This window comes from Trachurus japonicus, chromosome 5 (genome assembly GCF_045865225.1).
Source record: "Trachurus japonicus isolate A0001 chromosome 5, Traja_1.0".
Lineage (NCBI taxonomy): Eukaryota > Metazoa > Chordata > Actinopteri > Carangiformes > Carangidae > Trachurus > Trachurus japonicus.
Window position 1 is genome coordinate 27794009 of NC_140911.1, and position 23089 is coordinate 27817097.

The following is a 23089-nucleotide window of genomic DNA, read 5'->3' on the forward strand; positions in this document are numbered from 1 at the left end:
GTCCACCTCGGTAAATCAAGCGGCTTCGGCTCAGAGCAGAAAACAACCACCACCGTACATGTGTGCAGGTGTGCAGGTGTGCAGGGACTTCTACCTGTCCACACCACAGCTGTCACCGCTGAAGTTCGTTTCCGATTGGGGAGTTAAAGGGAAAGTAAACAAACTTCACATAATTGTAACGTTACATTGTAGCAACTTTGTATAGCGCTGCTGTAAACTCAGTCCCAGATTCATTCATTCATTCATTCAGATCATCTCATGAATAAGTTAATATTTTATAAACACTGTTATTATAAACAGCACTTATCAAATCTAGATTATATTATCCCAGACATTCAAACCTGAAACCTTTATTCTATTTTCTTAAACCCAATTGAGATGGTTTGGGGTGATTTGGACCACAGAGTGAAGGCAAAACAGCCAACAAATGTTCAGCACCTGCAGATGACGACCTCATGAAGCTGATGACAGAATCAAAAGTGTGCAAAAAGCTGTCATCAAAGCAAAAAGTGGCTAGGCTACTACAAAAAATCTAAAATATAAAACATATTCTGCCTTCCAATACTTTTTTGTTTACTACATAATTCTGTAGGCTATGTGCTCATTTTAATAACCCAACAGTAAAGTACAGATGAAACAACAACTGATTTCCATAACCATGTAAATGATATACATAATGCCAAACAATTTTCTGGTTTTCAGGTGTGAGGACTTGTTGCTTAATAATGTGTAAGATTTGTTGGGCTCTGGGGCATTTCTCATTATGATTGTTTCAAAGAAAACAATAATTTGATGAATTAAGAAAATAACAGCAGATGTAGATGAATCCACAATGAAAATACTAATTATACCAGCTGCAACAGTAAAATGCTTTCTAGTGAGTAATCACTCACGTGGTTATTTTGGAGACAGTTTTCTGCATTCAGTGGGTATTTATAGCTACTTCACAGTGCATTTTTGCATTTTCCTGACTATACACCATGCTATACATTTGTATGCAAATAGCATTAATTTCTATTCTAAGAATAAGAACTTTATTAATCCCCAAAGGTAAATGAAGTCTGTATCTGCACATATTCTCTCACGGAGAATTTTTATATTTCATATTGGTTTATGAGGATATCGGCAGCTTTTCTCCTGAGCACTTCTGCCTGCAGCGGCTGGGGGCGCAGTGTCTGGGTTTAGGGACCCACCCTTGGACCACGGGCTGCCCGCGGCTGCTGAAGCGTCGCTGTGCTGCGGAGGACGCTCTCCACAGAGCGGAAGATGGCGACTGTTTGGAGGCTGCTGAGGAACCTCCGGAGCTGATACCGGGGAGGAGGAGAGAAGAGACACACTCAGAGCTCACAGCACATCACGTCTAAAACAACGGTATTGCCAACGCCGGGTCCAGGGTTTTCGGTTTCAGTGTTGAAATCACGATAGAGTGACATTAAAGGAGCTAGTTACCCATTAGCAAAAAATTACCAGTGGTACACCTGACTGAAGATAGCGGCTAGCTTGTTAGCTGCCAGGGTGTAACGAAGTCTGAGAAGATGTCGTGTCATTAAGACAGTTAACAAGTGGGTGAGTTTATATGCGGTGGCGAGCAGAGATATGTAAAAGAAAACGCGTGAACCGTGAGTCTTTGCGTTCATCTTAAATTCGATAATGCTAATGTTAGCTTGGGTGCTCATGAGAGGTTAGCAAACGTCGTTAGCCGGTGCTAGCACATATTCTCTGAGGATCAAACGTTAAATTCAGCAACATGCAGGCGCCTGTTAGTCAGCGAAAAAGTGTTTTGTAGCCTTTAAGCTACCCCTCAGTTAGCTGTATGACATAGCTTACGTTTAACGAATTCTTCTTATGTGGTCATCGAAGACAATTAGCATTAGCACTCCAACATTTCATTTATTATGTCATGGCTAACGACAGCTAGTTTGATGTAGCCAGCGATATTAGGGGGACGTGCTGGGGGCAGCTGTTCAGGCTGAACAGGGGGCACCACCCGTTTTAAACAATGGGTCTATCAATGAAGCCTGCTACCAAAAAATCCTCCATTGGTTACAGCTCTGCATTGTCATGGGGGTTCGAGGTTAGGATCAGCTCTCATTCAGTTTTCGTTAAGGATTTCTCGTAGAAATTGCTTTGCTGAAATCCAGTAAGGAACATATTAATCATATTGGCCAGTTGTGCAGAGGGTGAGTCTCCTGTCATTAAGTATTGATTTACTCTTAATGTGGCTAATATGAAGTGTGCTTCTGAGCATCACCATTGGTACATACTTCACTAATGTGTCTCCCCTTGTCTCAACAGACAATAATGTCCCGCTCCCCTGACAATGAGGATGGATGCTTTGTTGCCATGGATACAGAAGACGATGGTACAGAACCTGCAAGGATAACAGAGGAAGTTGAGACAAAGATGGGGTCCTGTCAACAAGAAGGGAACATGGACAGTGGTGCCAAAGGAGAGGGGAGAACAATGGTGGAGTTGCCAGAGGAAGTTCTTGAATATATTCTGTCCTTCCTCTCACCTTACCAGGAGCACAAGACTGCTGCACTTGTATGTAAGCAGTGGTACCGCCTCATTAAAGGTATGTCTCTTTTTCAAATGCATAATGTTGTCCAAAATTGAATCAGATAAAGGGCTGGCTAGTGCCATTGTAGATGTGAGTGCACCGAACACCCGAGAAGGAAAATGTAGCAATGATTCACAGAATTAGCCTTGTTACTCTAGTTAGAACATTATGCAGGTGGAAATCTACTCCTTTGTATGTTCTTTACTCCCATTTTCTCTTTACTAGGTGTTGCTTACCAGTGCTATCATGGCTTCTTGAGAGCTGTCCAGGAGGGAAATATCCAGTGGGAGAGTCGTACCTATCCATATCCAGGAACCCCTATTACGCAGCGTTTCTCACACAGTCAGTATATCCTGCTTAACCTCACTTCAAGTTGCACATATGCAGTGATGAATGATACCCCCTTTTACTATTAAACCCATGCAGTTAGTGAAAAATACAGTATTTAAGGTTTTGTATCTGGTGAAGATGTGTTATTAGTTAGTGTTATTTGTGGAGCAGGTTTATTGCCTAAATTGCCTCCTGCCCTCTGCAAGATGAATGATTTCATTAAAAGAACAGTTTCAGACACATTATTAATATTCATTGCTTTAAAAGCATATTTTATTTACGCTGCATTATACACGTGTTCTTAAGACTGTTGCTAAATCTTAACTGAACTAAAGGTCACACATTTCGCAAGCGTATCTTTATGTTGATCTAAATCCTCATGTAGACGAGCAAAACAAAATTTTAAAAGTGATGTAACAGCAGCGACTGGGTGCCATTTTGAAAACTGTGCTTTGAACAACAGTGTACATACACAGATAGGGAGATTTCTTTCGTGTTGAATTGTATTTGTTTAGTTTATTTGTTTTACCTGTTCTTGACACATGAATTAAAAAAAGTAACAATAACAAGTAGATGCACTCACAGCTCTCACTTTTTGCTGCAGTTTGCTCTAAATCTGTTGCTAATTTTTTTCTTTTTGGGGGGTTGCAGGTGCATGTTACTATGACTCAAACCAGTCCATGTATGTGTTTGGGGGTTGTACTCAGAGTAGCTGCAATGCTGCCTTCAATGACCTATGGAGACTTGACCTCAACAGCAAGGAGTGGATCCGCCCATTAGCCTCAGGTACAAGCACATGGGGCTTATGTAAGGGGAACTGTGGGAGGGTGAACCACATTTGTGAACACAATGGTGAGATGCTTAACAGCAGCAGCTAAGTGCATAGTGTTGGAGGAGGTAGCAATAAAAAAGAAAGAAGCACCAGTAAAGTGAGACTGTAGTAAAATATTGGTGCATTTATTGCAGCAAACTTCAGCTCTTATTCTACCTTTTATGAGACTGCATGCCCAGGATCACGAGGTTGAACTCTATGTGTGTGGCCCTTTGCAGACCTTACATTAACTTGTGTCTTTAGTGATCATGACAACAGCCCAAGCATGTCTGCTATGCAAATAAAAACAGCCACACTGACTTCAGATCAGAACCCATTCATATTCACACTGCTACAATAATGTGGTTAGACTTTCCTAAACCACCTCTGAATGTGGTGTGAGTGATCAGATCTGAAATGTATCCTCAGTGTATTCAAACCTGCACTTACAGCTGACCACTCGTGATCCAGATAGATACCAAGCTGCTTCTATAAAAAACGGCTTGTCAGAGAGTTAGTATCGTGGTTGTAAAATCTATGTTCATGTAATGTTTACAAAAGATTTTACCAAATGTATGTGATCTTGAAAAAGTATTACCAAGTCTAGATGCTCTGTTTTAATTCCTGCTTGGTCATTTTGACATAAGGAAATAAGTTGGAGAAAATTAAATTTTTAGTCAAGTCAGATTTACGGTGTATGAATCAGCAAAAAGCAGAAATAAGATCCCATATTGCTCTTGTCTTTTACAGGCTCTTATCCATCTCCTAAAGCTGGAGCAACTCTAGTGATGCACAAAGACCTGTTAGTGCTCTTTGGTGGGTGGACTCGGCCCAGCCCTTATCCACTCCACCAACCAGAAAGGTTCTTTGATGAAATCCACACATACTCTCCCTCAAAGAACTGGTGAGGATGATTTCAGTATGGCTATGATATGTAATGAACTAGTTGAAGCTCTGTGTTTTTGACCAACATTTTTCTCTCTTCTTTTATTATCTCTTTTGCTGTATCAGGTGGAACTGTATTGTTACCACACACGGACCTCCACCCATGGCTGGCCACTCTTCTTCTGTGATTGGGAACACCATGGTGGTGTTTGGGGGATCATTAGGAGCACGTCAAATGTATGAACATATTACTTGAATTTAAGTACACTTCATCTAAAACGGAGCATAGATTAAAGCAGAAAATCTGCTAAACGTTCAAACTACTGAAAAGACTGTGCAGCCCAAAATGTCATGTTTGCAAAGGACTTTCACCTCATAGTTTGTACGTTGTAAACATGTTATTGACTTCCCTGGTTTCAGGGGATTGTGGGTATGTTAACTAGATTAAGTTACACCACCTGTGAACTACACCTGGGTCAGTCAGGAGCTGTGTTCGAAACCGCCCCGTATCACGGACGTAGTGCACTATATAGTGTGTTCGCCATTTTGTAGTGTTCGAATTCGCTGTGATTCATTTCATCCACTATGTAGTTGACGACAAAACACCCACAATGCACTGCAAAATTGAGTGAACAAGCGATGTACACTACTTTTTACTCCCGTATCCCACAATGCAATGCAGCCGTGTTTTGCCAGAGAATAAGAGCAAGATTATTAGCATGTTAGCTACGATTTCTTTAGGTCATTTACCAATAAACTCCTCAGACGTATTTGCCTTCGCTCCGTTTACACCACCCGAGGAGCAGCAGCATCCGAACAATAACAGGCAGCATTAAATCAATCTAATAAATAAACTGTAGTAGAATATGTAGTAAAGTAAAGAGTTTACGAGCTAAGCATCCTCAAATGTTCCCGCAAGGGTCCGGTTTTTTATGCTGACGCAACCACGTTCAGAACCGTGTAGTGTCCGAATTCTCCTCCCGTCGTTCCCTATTGTATACACAATGTAGGGGATAGGGAGTGAGAGAATGAGCTGATGATTTCGAACACAGCTAGATCACTGTTGTTGGGCTCTTTATTGCAAGAAGTTTGGGTTTCATGAGTGGGTGACAACATGTCATGTTAATGCAGCCTGCACTGTCAGAATTTTACACATTTCAGCTGCACAAATCACATAAATGTGTTTGTGAATGAGACTCTTGGCTGTCACAGCTCACCGCTTCGCTCTGGCCTTTGTTGTTTCTAACCAGGAGTAATGAAGTCTGGGTTCTGGATCTTGAGCAGTGGTCCTGGTCCAAACCACCCATATCTGGCCCTTCACCACACCCACGGGGAGGCCAGTCACAAGTAAGGATTCCTACATTCACTCAAGCTATAGAAAATTGTCCACTGGTATTTTAATGATCTTATTCAAATTCAAATGTAGTTTGTCTCATACACAGTACAAGGGATAGTGACATGCTTTAAGCACCAGCTCCTATTTAAAAATCAGAAATGACACAAAACAATAATAAATAAACAGTGCACATGCATGTGCAAGGGGATGTATTGGAAGAGGGGTGATTGGGGTGTGGAGGGGGACCAGGCATCTACTTACTGACAGTGTTCACCATGCGAACAGCCTGTGGGAAGAAGCTCCTTGTCGTGCGCTGTGTGCTGGCTTCAGGCAGTAGAGACAGAGAACAGGCTACTGCTGGGATGGCTTGGCTCCCTGAGGATTTCTCTGGCCTTTGATCTGCGTGGCTCACTGTAGATGTCCTGCAGGTTGGGGAGTGTTGTCCTGATGATTTTCTCAGCTGAGCAGACCACTCTCCTGAAAGCCAGATAGTCCTTTTAGGTATTTTTATCTTAATGGTTATTATTGATTGTTCGATTGCAACTTTTTTCTTTTTTGCATTGTCCCACGTTGGTCTACAAAAGTAGCTCAGAATCTTTAAAGGAGCTATTTCTATATTTTTCCATTGATTAGCATCAATAGTTATTTACTTACTAGCCTGGAAGAAATGTTCGACTACGGTAACTCCACTCCTGTACCTATCCTGAGCCATCTCCAGCAGTGGAAAACAACACTCTTGTTTTTGTCTATCTATTTTTGTCTACCTCTTCTTATGCATGTAAATTACCTTGATAAACAGCTAGCTAGCCCCAGCCCAGTACCTGATGATCATTTTCATTCAAGTCATGGCTGGGTCCAGTCTATCCTGAAGAAATAGAGCTGCTCAGGGGCTTTATTATATCCTATTATATTATCACCACAATCTTGACAGAAGCTCTTGGCAAGACTGGTCAGAAAATTGTTGCTAATGCTGCTACTGACTATGTAGGAATAACAACATTTAGAGAACAGCCCCTGTAAGAGCAGGACAACCACTTTCTTCTATATGAAACTGAATAACTTCTATGTGTTTCCTATTAGATTGTCATTGATGATCACACATTGCTCATTTTGGGAGGATGCGGTGGCCCTAATGCAGTAAGTTTTCATTTTAATATCAAAGCAACATTTTTGTGTCTCAGTTTCATGTTTTAACTTAGCCTTTTGTGTTATTTGTGAAAGCTCCTTAAAGATGCCTGGCTGCTCCACATGGATGCACCACCATGGAGGTGGCAGCAGCTACAGGTGGAAAATGAGGACCACGGAGCCCCAGAGCTTTGGTGTCACCCAGCATGTAGAGTAAGTATTTTAACTGTCTCAACTGTCTCAGTCAGAGACCATGTTTCCATTCACACGTTTTTATTCAAATTAAGTAATATTGAATTAAAATGTCTTATGAAAATAGGAAAATTCAATTAAATGTCATGAATAACGATAAAACGTTACTACGGTGGATCTCATCGGATTTTCTCTTGATTGATACAAAGTTTATGCGACAAATGCTGATGGAAACAGTTCTCTGCTGGATAAATGTGAGTTGCGATCATGTTTTATGTCAACTCAGCTACGTATTCCAGCTGTTCAAAGACACAGCTGGAGTAAACAAAGAAAGACGCAGGTGTACAGCGCTGCTACAGGTGACAGGTCCGTCCAGTGTCTGTTGTATTTAACAAGCAGTGCATCTGCATTAAAACGGTGTTAACACACCACTGTCTTCTGATGACAGGCATGTGGCACTCTAAGCACCAGCCTATAGCCTAGAACTTAATATAATAATAATATAATATCATGCGTATGGCTCAGTGGTTTCCAGGCAACAACTCCAGCAGCTGGTCACAACCTCAGATAGTCGGTTAAAGATGAAGGATGGACGTCCTTCTGTTTTGAGATTTAGTATAAAAATGAATGGAAAAACCTTAAATTGCAAGAAAACAATTCAATACTGCAATATGATCACAAAATAGCACATTACGTCATTACGCACAACTTTTTATTTCATTACTTACTTGAAATGGCATTATTCACATTAATAGTCTTATCAATCTTGAGATAATTGGATCGACAAGTGGGTGGAAACATGGTCAAAGTGATTAAATCCATCTCTAATATGTCATTCTGTCTTTCTTTCAAAGGTGGGCCAGTGTGTGGTGGTTTTCTCACAAGCTCCCTCTGGCCGCGCACCCCTCAGCCCGAGTCTTAATTCTCGGCCCTCCCCCATAAGTGCCACGCCCGCCCCTCTGGGCCCTGAACCGCCTTCCCTGCGCTCTCAGTCTCCCGTTCGGAGCGGGGCCGCCGGCGTCGTCCTGGGAGCCGTGGAAGAGGCTCCGTGTGTCAATGGTCGGTGGGGGACGCTGAGACCTCGGCCCTCGGCGAGAGGGAGCGCCAGAGACGGCAGCCCGTCCTCGTCCCAGCAGCCGTCTCCTTCACAGGGTCCAGACAGCCCCCCTCTGCCTCCGCTCCCTCCATTATTAAACGGAAGCTCCCCGTCCCCTCGGACCAGCCCGGCCCAGGCGGCGTCCCCTCCCTCTCGCCCTCACCCTCCCGCCTCCACGGACTATGGTTGGGAGTCTCCCCTTTCTGCCCCTCCCCACGCCGAGGTGCCCAGCACCAACGGCCTCCACACCCCTCCCGCAGGCTCCCCACACACCCCCCCAGGAGCAGTGTCCCCCGCCGCCTTACGACGAGGCCTGGAGGCAGTAAAAAACAAATCTTCCTCGTCTTTACCATCTTCTTCTTCATCGTCTTCCCTTCAGACACAGGGAGCTTCACCTGGAGGAGGAGGAGGAGGAGGAGGAGGAGGGGCGGGTCCTCCTGTGACACCTCCCTCATCATCCTCCAGCCCTCCACAGGCCGCCGTGGCCGACGGACACGCTATCCCACCTATCGCACGGCGCCTGGGCCACCACCCGCCACAGAGCCTGAACGTGGGCAAACCTCTGTACCAGTCTCTCAACTGCAAGCCCATGCAGATGTACGTGCTGGACGTGTCGCGGGCCAAATCCGCCGGGGTGGTGTCCTGGAGAGTTTATGGGAATGGGACTCCGGCGGCGGTCACAGGGCCCCCAGAGACCAGCCTGCACACGGTGGTACAGGGCCGGGGGGAGCTCATCATTTTCGGAGGCCTCATGGACAAAAAACAGAATGTGAAGTACTACCCCAAAACCAACGCTTTGTACTTTGTACGCGCTAAAAGGTAATGCAGCTCCAGGTGGGGGCTGGGAAGGCAGACGCTTCGCCCTGTGACCACACAAGGGAACTGACACACAAGGCCTTTTTCCTATAGAGAGGATTATGGGAAAATAACATAATCATTGTTAGATGTTCCACTTCAGATTTTCATGGTACCCCCCTCTGCCTACTGCAAGCATTCAACAGAAAACACTTTAACGACACTTTGATAAAAACATTTGGTTGAGTGAGAAGTGTGTGTTTATGCGCGTGTGTGCGTGCGTGTGTGTGTGTGGTGAGTAGAGAGAACAGGACATTTTTGTTGTTCCCCCAAAAGGTGATCAACCAAACAATAACATTTCTGTTTTCCTGTGTCACTCTCCCCCGAACTCTTGAGAGAGAGGAACTCTGGAAGTACGGACGCCGTCGACACAAAGCGGTTGACCTTGCTTTTTGTATCACTCTTTAAGCCTGCGATGTTTACAGTGACAACAGTGTGAGTGTGTTGTGTGCACGGTGGTGGTTAAAAGTTGTTGACTAATGTGTTGGGGGCCATGGTGGGTGGGAGATGGCTCTGTACTAAAAACATAGTTAAACAATAAAGGCCTCCATGTCTGCTCTGTCACAGTCTGAACATCTCTGCTCTGTGTGTGTCAGTCATTGTTACTTTTGTTGACAAAGAGTCCCTAGCAACTGTTGCGGAGCTTTCTGTCGTATCTCACAATCCTCCTCAGGAGATGCAGTTTGCCAGTTGTCATGGAAATGGGGAATACATTTTCTGTCTGGATTTTGAGGCCAACATGAAGCAGTGTGGGAGCAAAAGCCACCAAACTGTCATTTTATAACCAGCAGTCAATCCAAATGTGAAACCTGATCTGACAATGTTTAACTGCCAATATGTGATTTTGAAGTCCATCTAATTTGATTTGGTTGATTCCCTATTTGAAAATTCCAGTAAATCATTTGAATAAATTCCATCTCTACAAGTTGTTGGTGAGAAATTCATATCTGGACGTTTTGGCTTTTATTATCACATGTCATGAACTATGAACTAATTTTAGCAATTATACATTTCAATTAGATTTTCAATGTGATTAACATTTTTAGATTCCAAATTGATTTGAATGACAAACTAGTGATTTTTGTGTGTGAATGTGTGATGAAGAAATGAAAGTGACGTGTCTGGTGATCCGCCAAAACATGTAGATTCAGACACGTGGTCCCCAAAGTAATCCTAGTATTTCAATGATGGAAATCAGTGGTATTTAAATATTTACAATAAACACAGACTTTTAATGAGTGAAAGCTCCAGAGCAGACACTAATGGATCCTGAAGAGATTTTTAAAATCAACTTTAAAGAATGAAGAATGAACTGGAAGTAATATATAGTAACTTCTTTACGTTGTTCGCTCTAGCGCTGTAGAGTAGCGACCTCTAGTGGCTGGTGAGAGAACTCAATGAAAATGGTCAAATAGATGAGTCATCTCAACATTATTTATTCTAAATAATATTTACACATTCATCATAATCATGAGCATTATTGATTTAGCAGCAGCTAATACATTATACCTGCCTGTTTACTAAATGAACCTCTGCTATGTGTGTACAGTGATCAATCACCTGTGTGAGAACTGAAGGTGTTTTCTTCGCGTCACGTGGTGCTGACGTGAAGCTACGGGTTTGTTTGTTTTGTGTCTGGGATCGTCATCGTCCACTCTGTTTTGAGCAGATTAACCTTGTTCCAACCATAGACTGTAAAAGGTTCCAACACCATCTTGGTCAACATTTAAAGAGCTGCTTTCCTGTCCCTCAGACACTCCACCCCCCCTCTCTCTGACCAACAATAACCTTTTACCCAGAGAGCTCCTATAGGAGCAGAGCTGGGGCAGTTTCAAGCAGAGCCGTCTGATTGGTGCAGACTGAGGGATATGGTGAGGTGGCAGACGGGGCTGGGAGCGGATTGGCTCTGACCCGAGGCAGGGGGCGGAGACTTTGACAATGAATATGCTGAGGACACATGTTTACAATGATGGGAGAGAGGGGAAGAATGGAGCTGCACTGGATCACTGAACACTGTGAGTTTCTCAATGAAGCAGACAAACACTAGAGATCGATTCTACCGTTTCACAGGCTACAGACAGGACTTTATTGTTTTAGCATGTTGGTAACTTGTGCTTCTGCTTCCTATGTTTGTGTAGTTGTGTAATGTTTGGGTTTGAATGAACTTGAATGGAGTGTGGGTGTTGTGTTGTGTCCATTGATCATGCTGCCTGTGAGGATCAGGAAGCCTCCTGTAACGACTGATTTACCAGTGTATTGAACACTTTTCTAACTGTTAATGTATATTTTAGTTCATCGCCACCACACACTTGAAGTTTAGAGTTAGACAGATTTCTAAAACATGTTTGTCATGTGAGTAAAACTGCAGAGGTCCTAGAGGAGGACTGGTTGGCACACAGTCCTGACATGGAGGACTGAGCCTTTGCAAACATTCCTTGGACCTTATATTTCAAAAACCTTGACGTGTAAACATGAACACACTCTCACTTTCTCCTTGCAGATGGTGTGTCTCTTGAAGGAAGCTAAGAAAAGTCACAGCGGAAAGACACAGTGTCCCATTGTGAGACAGTGTGTTATCATGAAAGCTGATAGCCTGTGTTTCTGACACCACTGTTCTGTCCTCAGTGCAACACGCTCTCCCTGTTTCCCACAAACCAAAGTGAAAGGGGGACGAGTCAGTCACTTCTGGAGGAATGAGCGGTGCTCAGCTGCAGGAACCTTCATCCAAAGAGTCAGTGTTTGGTGTCCAGCCTTCACACAGGATGACCTCCACCACCGTGTCTGCTGTCCCTCGCCGTGTCTTCGGCCCCTCGCCGTCCCCTCCCGCCGTCTGTCCTCCTCTGGACTTCTGCCTGGGCGCCCTGGCCTGCTGCACCGCCTGCGTGTTCACCAACCCTCTGGAGGTGGTGAAGACCCGTCTGCAGCTTCAGGGGGAGCTGCGTGCGCGGGGGTCCTACCAGAGACACTACCGGGGGGTCCTGCAGGCTCTGTGGGTGGTGGGCCGCACCGACGGGATCCGGGGCCTGCAGAAGGGGCTCTCGGTGGGCCTGATCTACCAGGGGGTGATGAACGGGGTGAGGCTGGGCTCCTACTCCTACTGTGAAGCTCTGGGCATCACCTCGCTGCACGGGGGCAGTCTGCTGTCAGGGGCCGGGGCCGGGGCCCTGGGGGCCTTCATCGCCTCTCCTGCCTACCTGGTGAGTTTTCTTCTCTTTCTACAGACTGATCAGGCAGGTCTCAAGACAACATTTAACACAATTCCCCATATAAAGTGTATTTTTGAGGTTGAACACTATATTTTTTCACAACATTATTGTTTGTTGGCCTCTCTGCTTGTGGCTCCTCATTCCTGGGTGATCAGAGGAAAAATCTAAATTAACTGCTCAGATTCATTTAGATTTTTAGAAACATGTTTTTAAAAACATATGAGAATGAGGAAAAGTCAATTGGAATATTAATTTGACTACATAGGGATAGTGATTATAAAACTGAGAGTGACATTGCTTGTCGGCCTATTTGGTTTATTTTGTTTTACTTTGAATATGGAATGATGGAGTAGTGAATAAAGGCTGGGAACTAAAAAGCTCGGCTTCCTCCTGCTACTTTTCGAACATTCTTTCTTTACTGATTTAAATATTGGACTTGTTCTTTGGGATACCTACTACTTATTTTATATGTCTTTTCTTTTCTCTCTTTTTTAATATGTTCGAAGTAAAGAATAATCTAATCAAATCTAATCTAATTTGTCCTCTTCAGTGTTCATTTCTAAAGTTTTAAGGCCTGAAGTCTTAAAACGAAGAGAAAATATCAGAGACAAGTTTGTGCTATGATTAAGTCTAATTTTCTACAATAGTGAACATTTTGTTATAGCAAAGATTCATCTCATCTCTTTGGCATGTTTGCATCATAAGACTGTCTTTAGCATATACAGTGTACTGTGGTCAGTCACCTTGTATGCTCCCATTCCTGATGAATATTTAAAGTATGTCCCTCAAATATAGTGCAGGATGTCGGCCATTATGTCATTATGGTGGCATCTGTTTTACAGTGTTTGTCTGTGTGTGTGTGAGTGGAGTCAAAAAAGAAGAAAAAAAAATCACAAATTGAAACCCCGTGTTCAAAAAGGATCTAATCGGATTAGTTTACATCCAGCACATACTCATGTCCCACTTACACATGTGGAAGAAAAGCAGGTAATTGAATTTAACAGCCAGAGAAGAGCAGAGAGCCGATGCAGGAAGATGATCTGGATAATTGTTCTCTGGGCCGAGAAACATAAGGCTTCAGGTTTCAGTCCAACACCGCTTTTATACAAACAGACATGTAAGATAAACCTGTAATTGAATCAGGAGGTCAACCCTCCCTCAGACTGTTAATCTACAGCAACAACATGGTTTACTCAGTGACAGGCAGCTCACTACATTACATTACACTACATTACACTGTGGTGCTTCCTCTTCAAGCACAGTTTCAGTTCAACTTTAGTGTCGGAGCATTTTATTACTGTTTAGCCATAACGAGTGTGTTGAGTGACTGTAAAACAAAGAGGGGGGGTTGGATTATAATAACTGCAACACAAAGTTCATTTGTCCAATCTGTTCATCAGTAGCATCTTTTTGAGGCATTAAAGAGAAATACGAAAGGTATTTCGTAGCCGGCCCCAGTTAGAATCCTGCATTGGGCGGCCCCTTTACTATACTCTCTCTTAACTATACTACCCAATCAAGGAATAAAAAGCCCCAAAATATACTTAAAAAAAAAAGAGTCATCTGAAATGTCGCACTAAGAGGTTCATCTTCACCCCTGACATTGTCAATCAATCAGCCTTTATTGTCACTGTACAAGTACAGCGAAATTAAGCAGCATCACCCCATCAGTACATAATACAGTATACAATACATACATATTGTGACCCATCCCCATTTGACTATCCAGCACAAACAAGAGACATAAAAGCACGCAGCTCAGTTTCAAAGGCGTCTCATCTTTTTCAACCAGAGGAGAAGTATTATTGCAGTGGTGTGTGTATAGTAGGATATGGTTGTTGTTTTTAACACACTGTCTTTCGATTTATTGCACGTTTTACTGCCCCCTCCATGTCAGGACAGGGCAGGAGTAATGTTGTTGTTTTTCTGCTCCAGCTGTCCAACCGTCAATACATTTTAAACCATCTAACCTTTTGCTGCGTCATGGAAAGACAATCTTCTGTGATGACATGCTTGTCTTTATCTAGGTCACCAAATATATGCTGCATGTTGCCGCTGCATGTTGCCGCCACAAATAGAAAGTATCTTGTATCATCCTGCACTGTGCTGCTGCTGGCAGTGAATGAGTGAAGTTTAATTGACTCAGAGGGTGAAGTGGAGTGGAGGGGCGTCTTGTTTTTGTTCTGCAGTGAGCGTAATTAGCTTTTCTGCAAAAAAAATACGTGCTTTATAACTCATACCGATATCGTCGATATATGCAGAGTTAACTAACTGTTTTATAGCATTGAATGCACATTAAATCATGTGTGCTGCATTTCTTCACAGGTGAAGACCCATCTGCAAGCTCAAACTGTGGAGGCCATTGCCGTGGGTCATCAGCATAACCATCTGGTATGGCAGTCACATGAATACACATAAAGACAAGTTATTAATTTGCTACAACATTAAATTATTGTTGTCATGTATGCATACACATACACACAGTCCCATGTGAGTGTTTTCAAAAACAAATATTTTAACAAATGGTATAGATGATGCATAGAGCCATAAGAGCCATAGTCTCTAGAGTCATAGGAGTAGGTTCATTACCTTTAATTGTCGGTGCAAGATGTTTTTAGAACGGTGGGGCAGAGTCGTGAGCTGCTCAACTAACGCAACGGAGGCAAATGGTACTTTCGCCTTTCCCTAATCAAACTCTTAAAATACACTCCAACAACTCCAAAACACTCTCATAGACAAGTTGTGACCTGCACATTCATCACACAATGTTACATTATTATCTCGTAGCGTGGTGAATGTGCAGGTCACAACTTGTCCACGAGAGTGTTTTGGAGTTGTTGGATTGTGTATTTGATGAGTTTGATGAGGGAAAGGTGAAAATACCATACCTTTACATTGTGTTAGATGAGCTGAGCTATCTAAGTGATCTAAAAACAACTTGTACCGACAATAAAAGGTAATGAACCTACTGCTTAGACTAGAAGGATTATGACAATAGGTGAATTCGTCAAACTACCCCTTTAAAAAGACCTCAGGCCATTAAAATACACAAAACATGGACACAAAGGTCATCAAAACAAGGACACGGAGGACACAAAGTTCGAGACATCCAGAGAAACACAACATATCCAGGACAGAATCCATTAGACAATAAGACTAAATGAGAGACGTCCATACAACACTACAGAAACAATAACACAATAGACAATAATACAAAACAATATAATACAGTGCAAGATTGTTGAACAAGAGGTTATGGATGGTATGTAAGTGAAGCAATGGAGAACCATGATCATTGGCATAAAGTATAATATGAATGAGTAAAGTCATAAAGTGCTGAAGTGCTCATAACATAAATGACCATGATTTTAATTAAATGAGAATAAATTAGATTGGGAGAGATAAACTGTCAGAGGTGGATGAATGGGATGGAGGTGCAACAATGCAAAGACCAGAGTTGTGCCATGACCATGGAGTTGTGCTGAGATGGATTGAGAAGAGTCACATTAGTACATTTGAGAGATGCCGCAATGTTCCGCAGATTTACCCACGTCACTATGTGAATATGTAGGCTTGTTCCGCTGTGTTGTCTCATAACTTGTATGTGACTGATAGCATAACCCTCCCCCACCCTACCACAGAGCATTTTATTGGGTTGGGTGACATTATGTAATAACCAGCACAGCACCAACCAGTTTGAGCAGATGCCTTGTCAAATGAACTTTATTTAGGTGTTAAAACACACAACAGTCACACAATAAGGTCAATGTATCTGCCACACAAAGGACTGTGTTTCTATCAGCAAAACACACAGTGTGTCACTTCTCACCTTTGTTTTTTTTTCTATTTCAGGGAGTGTCTGATGCCTTTGTTACCATCTATAGAAGAGAGGGTTTAATTGGTCTGTGGAGGGGTGTGAACGGGGCCGTGCCCCGAGTCATGGTGGGCTCAGCTGCTCAACTGGCAACCTTCACCTCGGCCAAGGACTGGGTGTCACATTCCCAGGTAGGTGTGATGATGGGCAGCTGATATTTTTACACGAGGCCAAACAGTTGTCGTCAGTTGAGTTTCTTCCTCTCCTCCCAGTGGCTGGGCTCAAACAGATGGCTCACGGCTCTGATCGCTGCCATGATCAGCGGAGTCGCCGTGGCCGTCACCATGACGCCGTTCGACGTCATCAGCACGAGGCTCTACAACCAACCGGTGGATGAGTTTCGTAGGGTGAGTTTGAATCGTCTCTCCGATCACATCACCCCGGTTCTTCAGACCTTACACTGGCTCCCAGTCGGCTACAGAATACATTTTAAAGTTCTGCTACTGGTTTACAAATCACTGAATGGTTTAGGTCCAGAATACATGAATGACATGTTAGTAGAGTACAAACCCAGTAGAGCTCTGAGATCTACTGACTCAGGTCAGATAGTGGAGCTCAGAGTTCAGACCAGACATGGTGAAGCAGCATTTAGCTGTTATGCTGCACACAACTGGAACAAACTACCAGCAGAACTGAGATCAGCCCCAACTGTCAGCACTTTTAAATCCAGGTTAAAAACATTTCTCTTTTCACGTACTTATAGCTGAGCTCTTTTAAGAACTTAAAACTTTATCTATTTTATTTTCTTTTTCTTTTATTTGCTCTTGCTTTTAAGTGTTTTGTTTGTTTTTATTCTGTTCTATGATTCTTTTTTAATGTTTTGTCTTTATGTAAAGCACATTGAGTTGCCTTGGTATGAAATGCGCTATATAAATAAAGATGCCTTGCCTTGCCTCCCGATCAAAGTCGTGCTTGTGCTGAGTGAGCGAGCTCTGGAGACTCATTGCTCTCCTTCTCTGCCTTTCTGAAGGGACGGCTGTACCACGGCTTTTCTGACTGCATGCTGAAGGTCTGCCAGTCCGAGGGCCTGTTGGGCCTGTACAAAGGCATGGGCCCCGTCTTCCTGCGCTTGGCCCCTCACACGGTGCTCAGCATGCTGTTCTGGGATCTGATGAGGGATCAGGCAGCGAGGGTCAACCAGAGCTAAAACATCCCACGTGCCTGAGCATAACGAGTGAACGAATGAAAAAGATGGCACACGAACGAGCACATCAGAAACTATTCCTTCAAGTGAGACTTGACTGAGTCTGTATCACAGGGGATGAGGACGCCACATGAACATACGTGTTGAATACTTGACAGAAGACATGTGTTGTTGCACTGACTCTCAGAGACACTGTGAAGAATTCCTGTGAAATTCTCAAATCTATGAAACGGCTGATGAACTTTCAGGTTTTTCCTTTAAAATAGGCCTACCTCAAATAATGTATTTGAGAGCAGTGACTCCTATAAACAAACAAATAGATGAAGTTCAGGTGACTATCTGGATTATCAATAGATAGACACACACTGGATTATTTGTAACCACTGTCACAGTTTAATGCATCACTCTTGTTGCCTTGTCTGTTCTATGTAAAGAAAGAGATCTGATGGGAATGTGTTGATTTACTGCCATATGAGCTACTGGTACCTAAAGCCAAGAATGCCATTTGATATGAGGTTTTTATTTTCAGAAACGGGTGCTTTAAGACTTTGACTAGCAGTTGATAATAATATTGATGATAATAATAATAATAAAGACATTTTTGTATGAATGAATGAATTGATTTGTTTTCATATCCTCTGCTGAGTGCTGCATCTGCAGTCATTGTAAGCAAAGTGTGGTTTTGTTGTGACAGCTGAAAGGTTTCTGATTGACCTGTAAACCTAATCATCTTCTCTGAGAGGATTTTCAGCCTCTTTCATCACCACATGGTCAAATCAAAGCTGACCTTTTGGAGCAGGAGCACAGAGCAGACTCAGACCTGAGCAGTACCGAGGAGCAAAGAGGATGTGACATGTTTGGCTCTCCTTCCTCCCCTTCTTCCTATTCTTCAGTTGACCAGCCGGGTTTCAGATTTGGAGTAACATGACTGACAGGTTGTAGTGCTTTTTGTGTCTCCCCTTCCTTGTGAAAGCATTACAATGTTTCTCCCCTTCTTCTGGATCCTGGGAACCTCTGAATGGACTCTTTCTGATTTAAACCCACTTGACAGTTTTCTTCAAGGTGAGCTGATCCATTCCCTCCTTCACCCTAAACCTTCTCTAGATTCTCATTACGTCTGCTTCACAAACTTACTGTTTTTTTGTTTGGTTGTGGTCTTTTTGTCAAAGCTCTTGTTGGTGCATGTGGGATATCAGTGCTGTGCAGTCTGCTGAGAGTTTACCACTTCATTCAAACATGCAGGTGAGTTGAAGTTCTCACGTCTTCGCCCTTTCTGCAGCCTCTAACTAGTCCCATCAACTTTGTGCTACAAAAACCATTCAACTATAATCAAGCTGTTCAGCTTCTCCTGTAGATTGTCGGATATATTCAACTTTTGAATATATTATTCATACTCAATTTCTGCCCCATTAAAATGAATGGCATCAGTCTCCAAACTCTTTCTTTCTTCTGCCTGTTTGATCTTCATCTCCACACAGTGATTCTGAAGTTGAGGACCAACAGAGGCCGTCCTCACCCCACAGTCCTCTGAAAGGAAGTTGGAGGACATGGTTCCAGTTCTGGTCCCTGACGCTGCTCCTGTCTCTGGTGGGTCCCAGGGTCTCCTCTCTCATCGTGCTGGAGTTTTCTCTCAGAGCCGTCGCTGCCTGGGCGTCAGCAGGACTGGTGAGTTCCTCACACACACAAACAAACAGAGCCTTGCAGTGCTTTTTTCTGTGTTCAACATGTTAGTTAGTTAGTTAGTTAGTTAGTTGTTAGTCTTTATTGTCTCCCTTGGGAGAAATTCGTCTTGGACAGACCAGAGACTCCAGGCGCCATAAACACATATACACAAACAATCATCATCTAAGACCACAAACAACACATCATCATATCCCCTCTCCTCCCCCCACAATGTCCTGAAATCACCATACGTATACAATCTGACCCCATGCTACAGCAGCATTATTGCACATTCCTCTTTACATATAGCAACACACTCATTCAGGGATGCAAACAGGTCAGGACCAAAAAAGAGAGGAATTGTCCGGGGGAATTTCTGTACAATATCACTGAAAAGTCAATTTCCAGTTGTTCAACCCAGGTATTGAGTGCATATAGATGGACATAGTTTTCAGAAGGCCAACATTTCTATATTTAAAAAAAAAAAAAAAAAATTCCTTTGCAATATTTCAATTTTGGAGATACAGAATACATGTACACATGTTTAATCCACACTCCTGTGTTTGTCTTAACTCAGGACAGTGCCGGCAGAGGCCTGGACCTCCTCCTGATCCAGGGCCAGTTTTCTCTGGGCTGCTGCCTCACCTGTACTCTTGCCTTCCTCCATCAGGGGGCTCTACACAGCTCCCTCAGCTTGTTGCTGGCAGCTGCACTCAGCTGGGCACTGGCAAGTGTGAGCCACAGTCTGTGGAGCCATGTGGCCAGACTCTACCCATTGCATAGCACAGAGCGGTACTGTGGGAAATGCATCACCCTCCTGACCTCTGGACACGCCATTCTGGCTTCACTGCAGAGAGCGGTTGTCTTGGCTTTTGCTCTAGCGACTGTGGCTTCCACCGCTACGGTTTATGACCACTTCCTGTCCCAGAAGGATGCTCTAAAGTTCTGGACTCCGCTGACACTCTGCTACACTATGCTGGTGGTCTATATTCAAGGTGATGATCACGTCAGCTATGCAGTGAACCATGGTTTCTGGAGATAGAAGGGATTTTTAGATTAGATAAGTTTCAGAGGGGAAACAGGTTTGGTTAAATGTGAAAAGAGGCCTTATTTTAAAAAAATATTTTCATATTCATATTTTTTGTTATGCATTTCTACCTTATCTTGATTTGTTGCGATCATTTCCAAAAGAAATTGGCATTGCACTTAATTTCTAAAAAAAAATCCAAGAATTTTTTTGTTTGGGTCTTAAATTTTTATATTTTCCCCAGAAGAATGATTGTGTTTACAATCTGTGGGTATTTTGCATCCAGTACTCCCAACAAAATGTTTAGTGGTGTAAATTCTAAATTCTCTTTTTGGGTCTTAGCCACTTTTGAATGTCTAGCCACAATCTGACTACATGATGTACAATAAAAAAAATAATGTAGCTGATCCTCCACTTCTTCATTGCAAAATTTACATAATGGAGAGTGGTCAGTGTTAAAAATGTTAAGTTGTTTATTTGTAGCGGTAATTCTATAGAAAATCTTAATTTGAAAAATTTTAGAATATGAATCAATTGTTATTGTAGGCTATAAATAGACCTAAAATAATCTTTCCAGGGAATCAAAGTTATTTATCTTAATTTGTGTTAACCATTTAAGAGTTTTTAGAACTGGAGCACTAACCTGCTGATTTAATTCTAGTAGTTTCACATCCCCCTTTTTTTGTATTTCTTTATTACTTTTTTTGTCTTGTTTTGGTCCTGTTTTATTATGTCGTCTGGTTTGTTCTGTCCTTTGTTTTCTGTTTGTTAGTGTATTGTCAGTTTATAAATTGTGTATGTTATTGCCTGTTTCCATTAAATAAATGATTAAGAATAATAGTAATAATAATAATACATGAAACAAAACCTTACAAATGATATAAACAACTCATCTCAAGAAACAACTGCAGCCGCTTTGAGCATTATTGTGTAACTTTTGTTTTCCTGTCACTCAGAGGAGCAGCTTCGGCAGGCTTCTACAGAGGCCTTACTGCACACTGTGGTGCTGCGACTGGGAGCCATACTGGTGCTGATGCTGGCAGTGGGCGAGTGGTCTGACGTCCTCCACGTCCTCATCACCTTCCTGGGAGAAGCTGCCTGCCTGCTGCCCTCTCAGGACCTTCTGCAAGCTGCGTTAACATGGGTCTGTTCCACTTCACCTCGCCCGCATCACAGCCGTCGTACCAACATGAGTTTGACAGGTGACGTGTCATATGCTTCATTTGCAGGAGGAAGAAACGAGCCCGAGCAAAAGTAAACGGAGCATGGATCACAAAATAAGAGAATACACAAAGAACAATGAGAGCAGTTGATGCTGTAGCTGAAGTCCAGCTCTATATGGATGAACACCTCAAACATTCACACATTAATACTGAATATTCCTATTATAATAAAAAGACTAATGTGGCCTCATGTGAATTGTGTATGGACTCTTACAGAAAAAGACTTTTCACATCTGCTGTTCTATCTTTTTTTGACAAGAAGATCCAGCCCACACAGCTTTCAGCAAATGTGATTTGAGATTTACCACATGTTGTTATGTTACATGTTATGAGGCTCCCTGCAATGGCAGACAAAAGTAGTATAACGACGGAGTGATAAATCAAACCAAACACGATGTTCTTATGAAATCTGGTAATATTCAACTGGACCAGACCAGACTAAACAGGAATCAGAGACTGCTGTACCATAATATACAGTGTGTTAACTATACATAAAGATCACAAGTTGCCTAAAAAAGACTGAATGTAGTGCACGAATAAAACAGGGATGGGCATAAACTATGCCATGAAAACAAATGAAGTTTTTCATTTGTTAACAAACCAAGAAGATGAACTAGCGAACCTGAACTAACGAACCTGGAGAAACAGTGGTCGACTCTTATGTCTTGCAGAAATAAAGTGTAAGAAATAAAACCGCATTCATTTATAAAACGATATAGCATGCAGGTCACAGGAATATTTATGTTTCTGTCTAATGAACTTAATATTTTAAAAGAATCAATACAACCATGAAAATATTAATGTTTGATTATTGTATTCTTATTTTTTGGCTCGGATGTATAGGTCTCCGGGATGGGTAGGGTGGGTATTGGGTTATATAGAAATGAAAAAATGAAAATGTGACTTTTTCTGGATGTACTGTTTTCCGCAACTGTGGATCAATAAAAAGATTTGGAGAAAAAAAAGAAGAAAGAAAATATTGATGTTTGAACCAATTCTCTTAAAATATGTTTAATGTTCAACATTTAAAATCATTCTTTTAATGTCTTTATTTTTTGAAATGGCTAAATTAAAGGCCCAGGCGAGCATCCTATCATATCTTATAGCCTCTGCCTTACTTGGACTTCCAGGTTCATATAGCATGTTTTTCTGCGATGACACAGCATGCCAAGCTGGTGTAGTTTTAGAAAAGCCAGTACACTGGAATACAGATAAGCAGAATGCTGCAGAGAGCTACACTGAGGAAACAGATAAGGACTGCAGCAGCTGAAGATGAGGCTTGTGCTGATATTAATTAAATATTCTACATAACAAATTTTGGATTTATTCAGAAACACTTCTCTAATGTTAAAAGAAGCTTTTTGAAAATATTTGAGAAAAGAGACGAGACACTGAACGAATCCATTAGTCACCAATCAAAGGGACAAATTTGACAAACTCATCTGTGACTCTGAAGGGAGAAAGTCTGCAGTACAGTGTGGAGATTTAAAGAAAATGTAAAGTAGATGCCACGGGGGTCTAATGAAAGGCACCATCCAGCTGCATAGGATACATGTTTTTCAACTTTTCCATTTTTTTCAACTTGAACTTTAGTCAGGAATAAAAGAGATTGTTTCAGCCTCAGATCTGTCACGACTCTGAAGTCCTCCTTTAACTGTTACCCAAAGAATCTTCTGCAGTGTAATTGTCAACACGGCCATTGTTTCGCAGTATTCCTCAGTAGTCTTCCTGCTGCGGCAGATGTTTACAGTTCGGAAATCAGC

At 42.4% G+C, this 23089-nt stretch overlaps 3 protein-coding genes across 4 annotated transcripts; all 3 read left to right on the forward strand.

Annotated features, from left to right (window-relative positions):
* Positions 1 to 1233: 1233 nt before the first annotated feature.
* fbxo42 (F-box protein 42) lies at positions 1234 to 9763 on the forward strand. Its single transcript, XM_085777135.1, has 10 exons — positions 1234 to 1371; positions 2296 to 2575; positions 2786 to 2902; positions 3542 to 3676; positions 4452 to 4605; positions 4713 to 4823; positions 5837 to 5933; positions 7003 to 7059; positions 7144 to 7260; positions 8094 to 9763. Exons 2-10 carry the CDS (start codon positions 2302 to 2304, stop codon positions 9156 to 9158), a joined length of 2127 nt encoding a protein of 708 aa, XP_085633261.1. The 5' UTR covers positions 1234 to 1371; positions 2296 to 2301; the 3' UTR covers positions 9159 to 9763.
* A 1395-nt stretch (positions 9764 to 11158) lies between these two features.
* Positions 11159 to 18028, forward strand: slc25a34 (solute carrier family 25 member 34). 2 transcript variants are annotated; one of them, XM_085777144.1, is made up of 6 exons: positions 11159 to 11205; positions 11691 to 12387; positions 14722 to 14787; positions 16249 to 16401; positions 16483 to 16617; positions 17241 to 18028. In XM_085777144.1, the coding sequence occupies exons 2-6, from the start codon at positions 11884 to 11886 to the stop codon at positions 17415 to 17417; spliced, it is 1035 nt and encodes a 344-aa protein (XP_085633270.1). In that variant the 5' UTR covers positions 11159 to 11205; positions 11691 to 11883; the 3' UTR covers positions 17418 to 18028. The 2 variants fall into 2 exon arrangements, with proteins under 2 accessions (XP_085633270.1, XP_085633271.1); XM_085777145.1 differs by having other exon boundaries at positions 11816 to 12387.
* A 328-nt stretch (positions 18029 to 18356) lies between these two features.
* LOC146987780 (transmembrane protein 82-like) lies at positions 18357 to 22166 on the forward strand. The gene is made up of 6 exons (XM_085777146.1): positions 18357 to 18476; positions 18584 to 18656; positions 18893 to 19079; positions 19654 to 20071; positions 21060 to 21247; positions 21333 to 22166. The coding sequence occupies exons 1-6, from the start codon at positions 18395 to 18397 to the stop codon at positions 21414 to 21416; spliced, it is 1032 nt and encodes a 343-aa protein (XP_085633272.1). The 5' UTR covers positions 18357 to 18394; the 3' UTR covers positions 21417 to 22166.
* Positions 22167 to 23089: the final 923 nt, after the last annotated feature.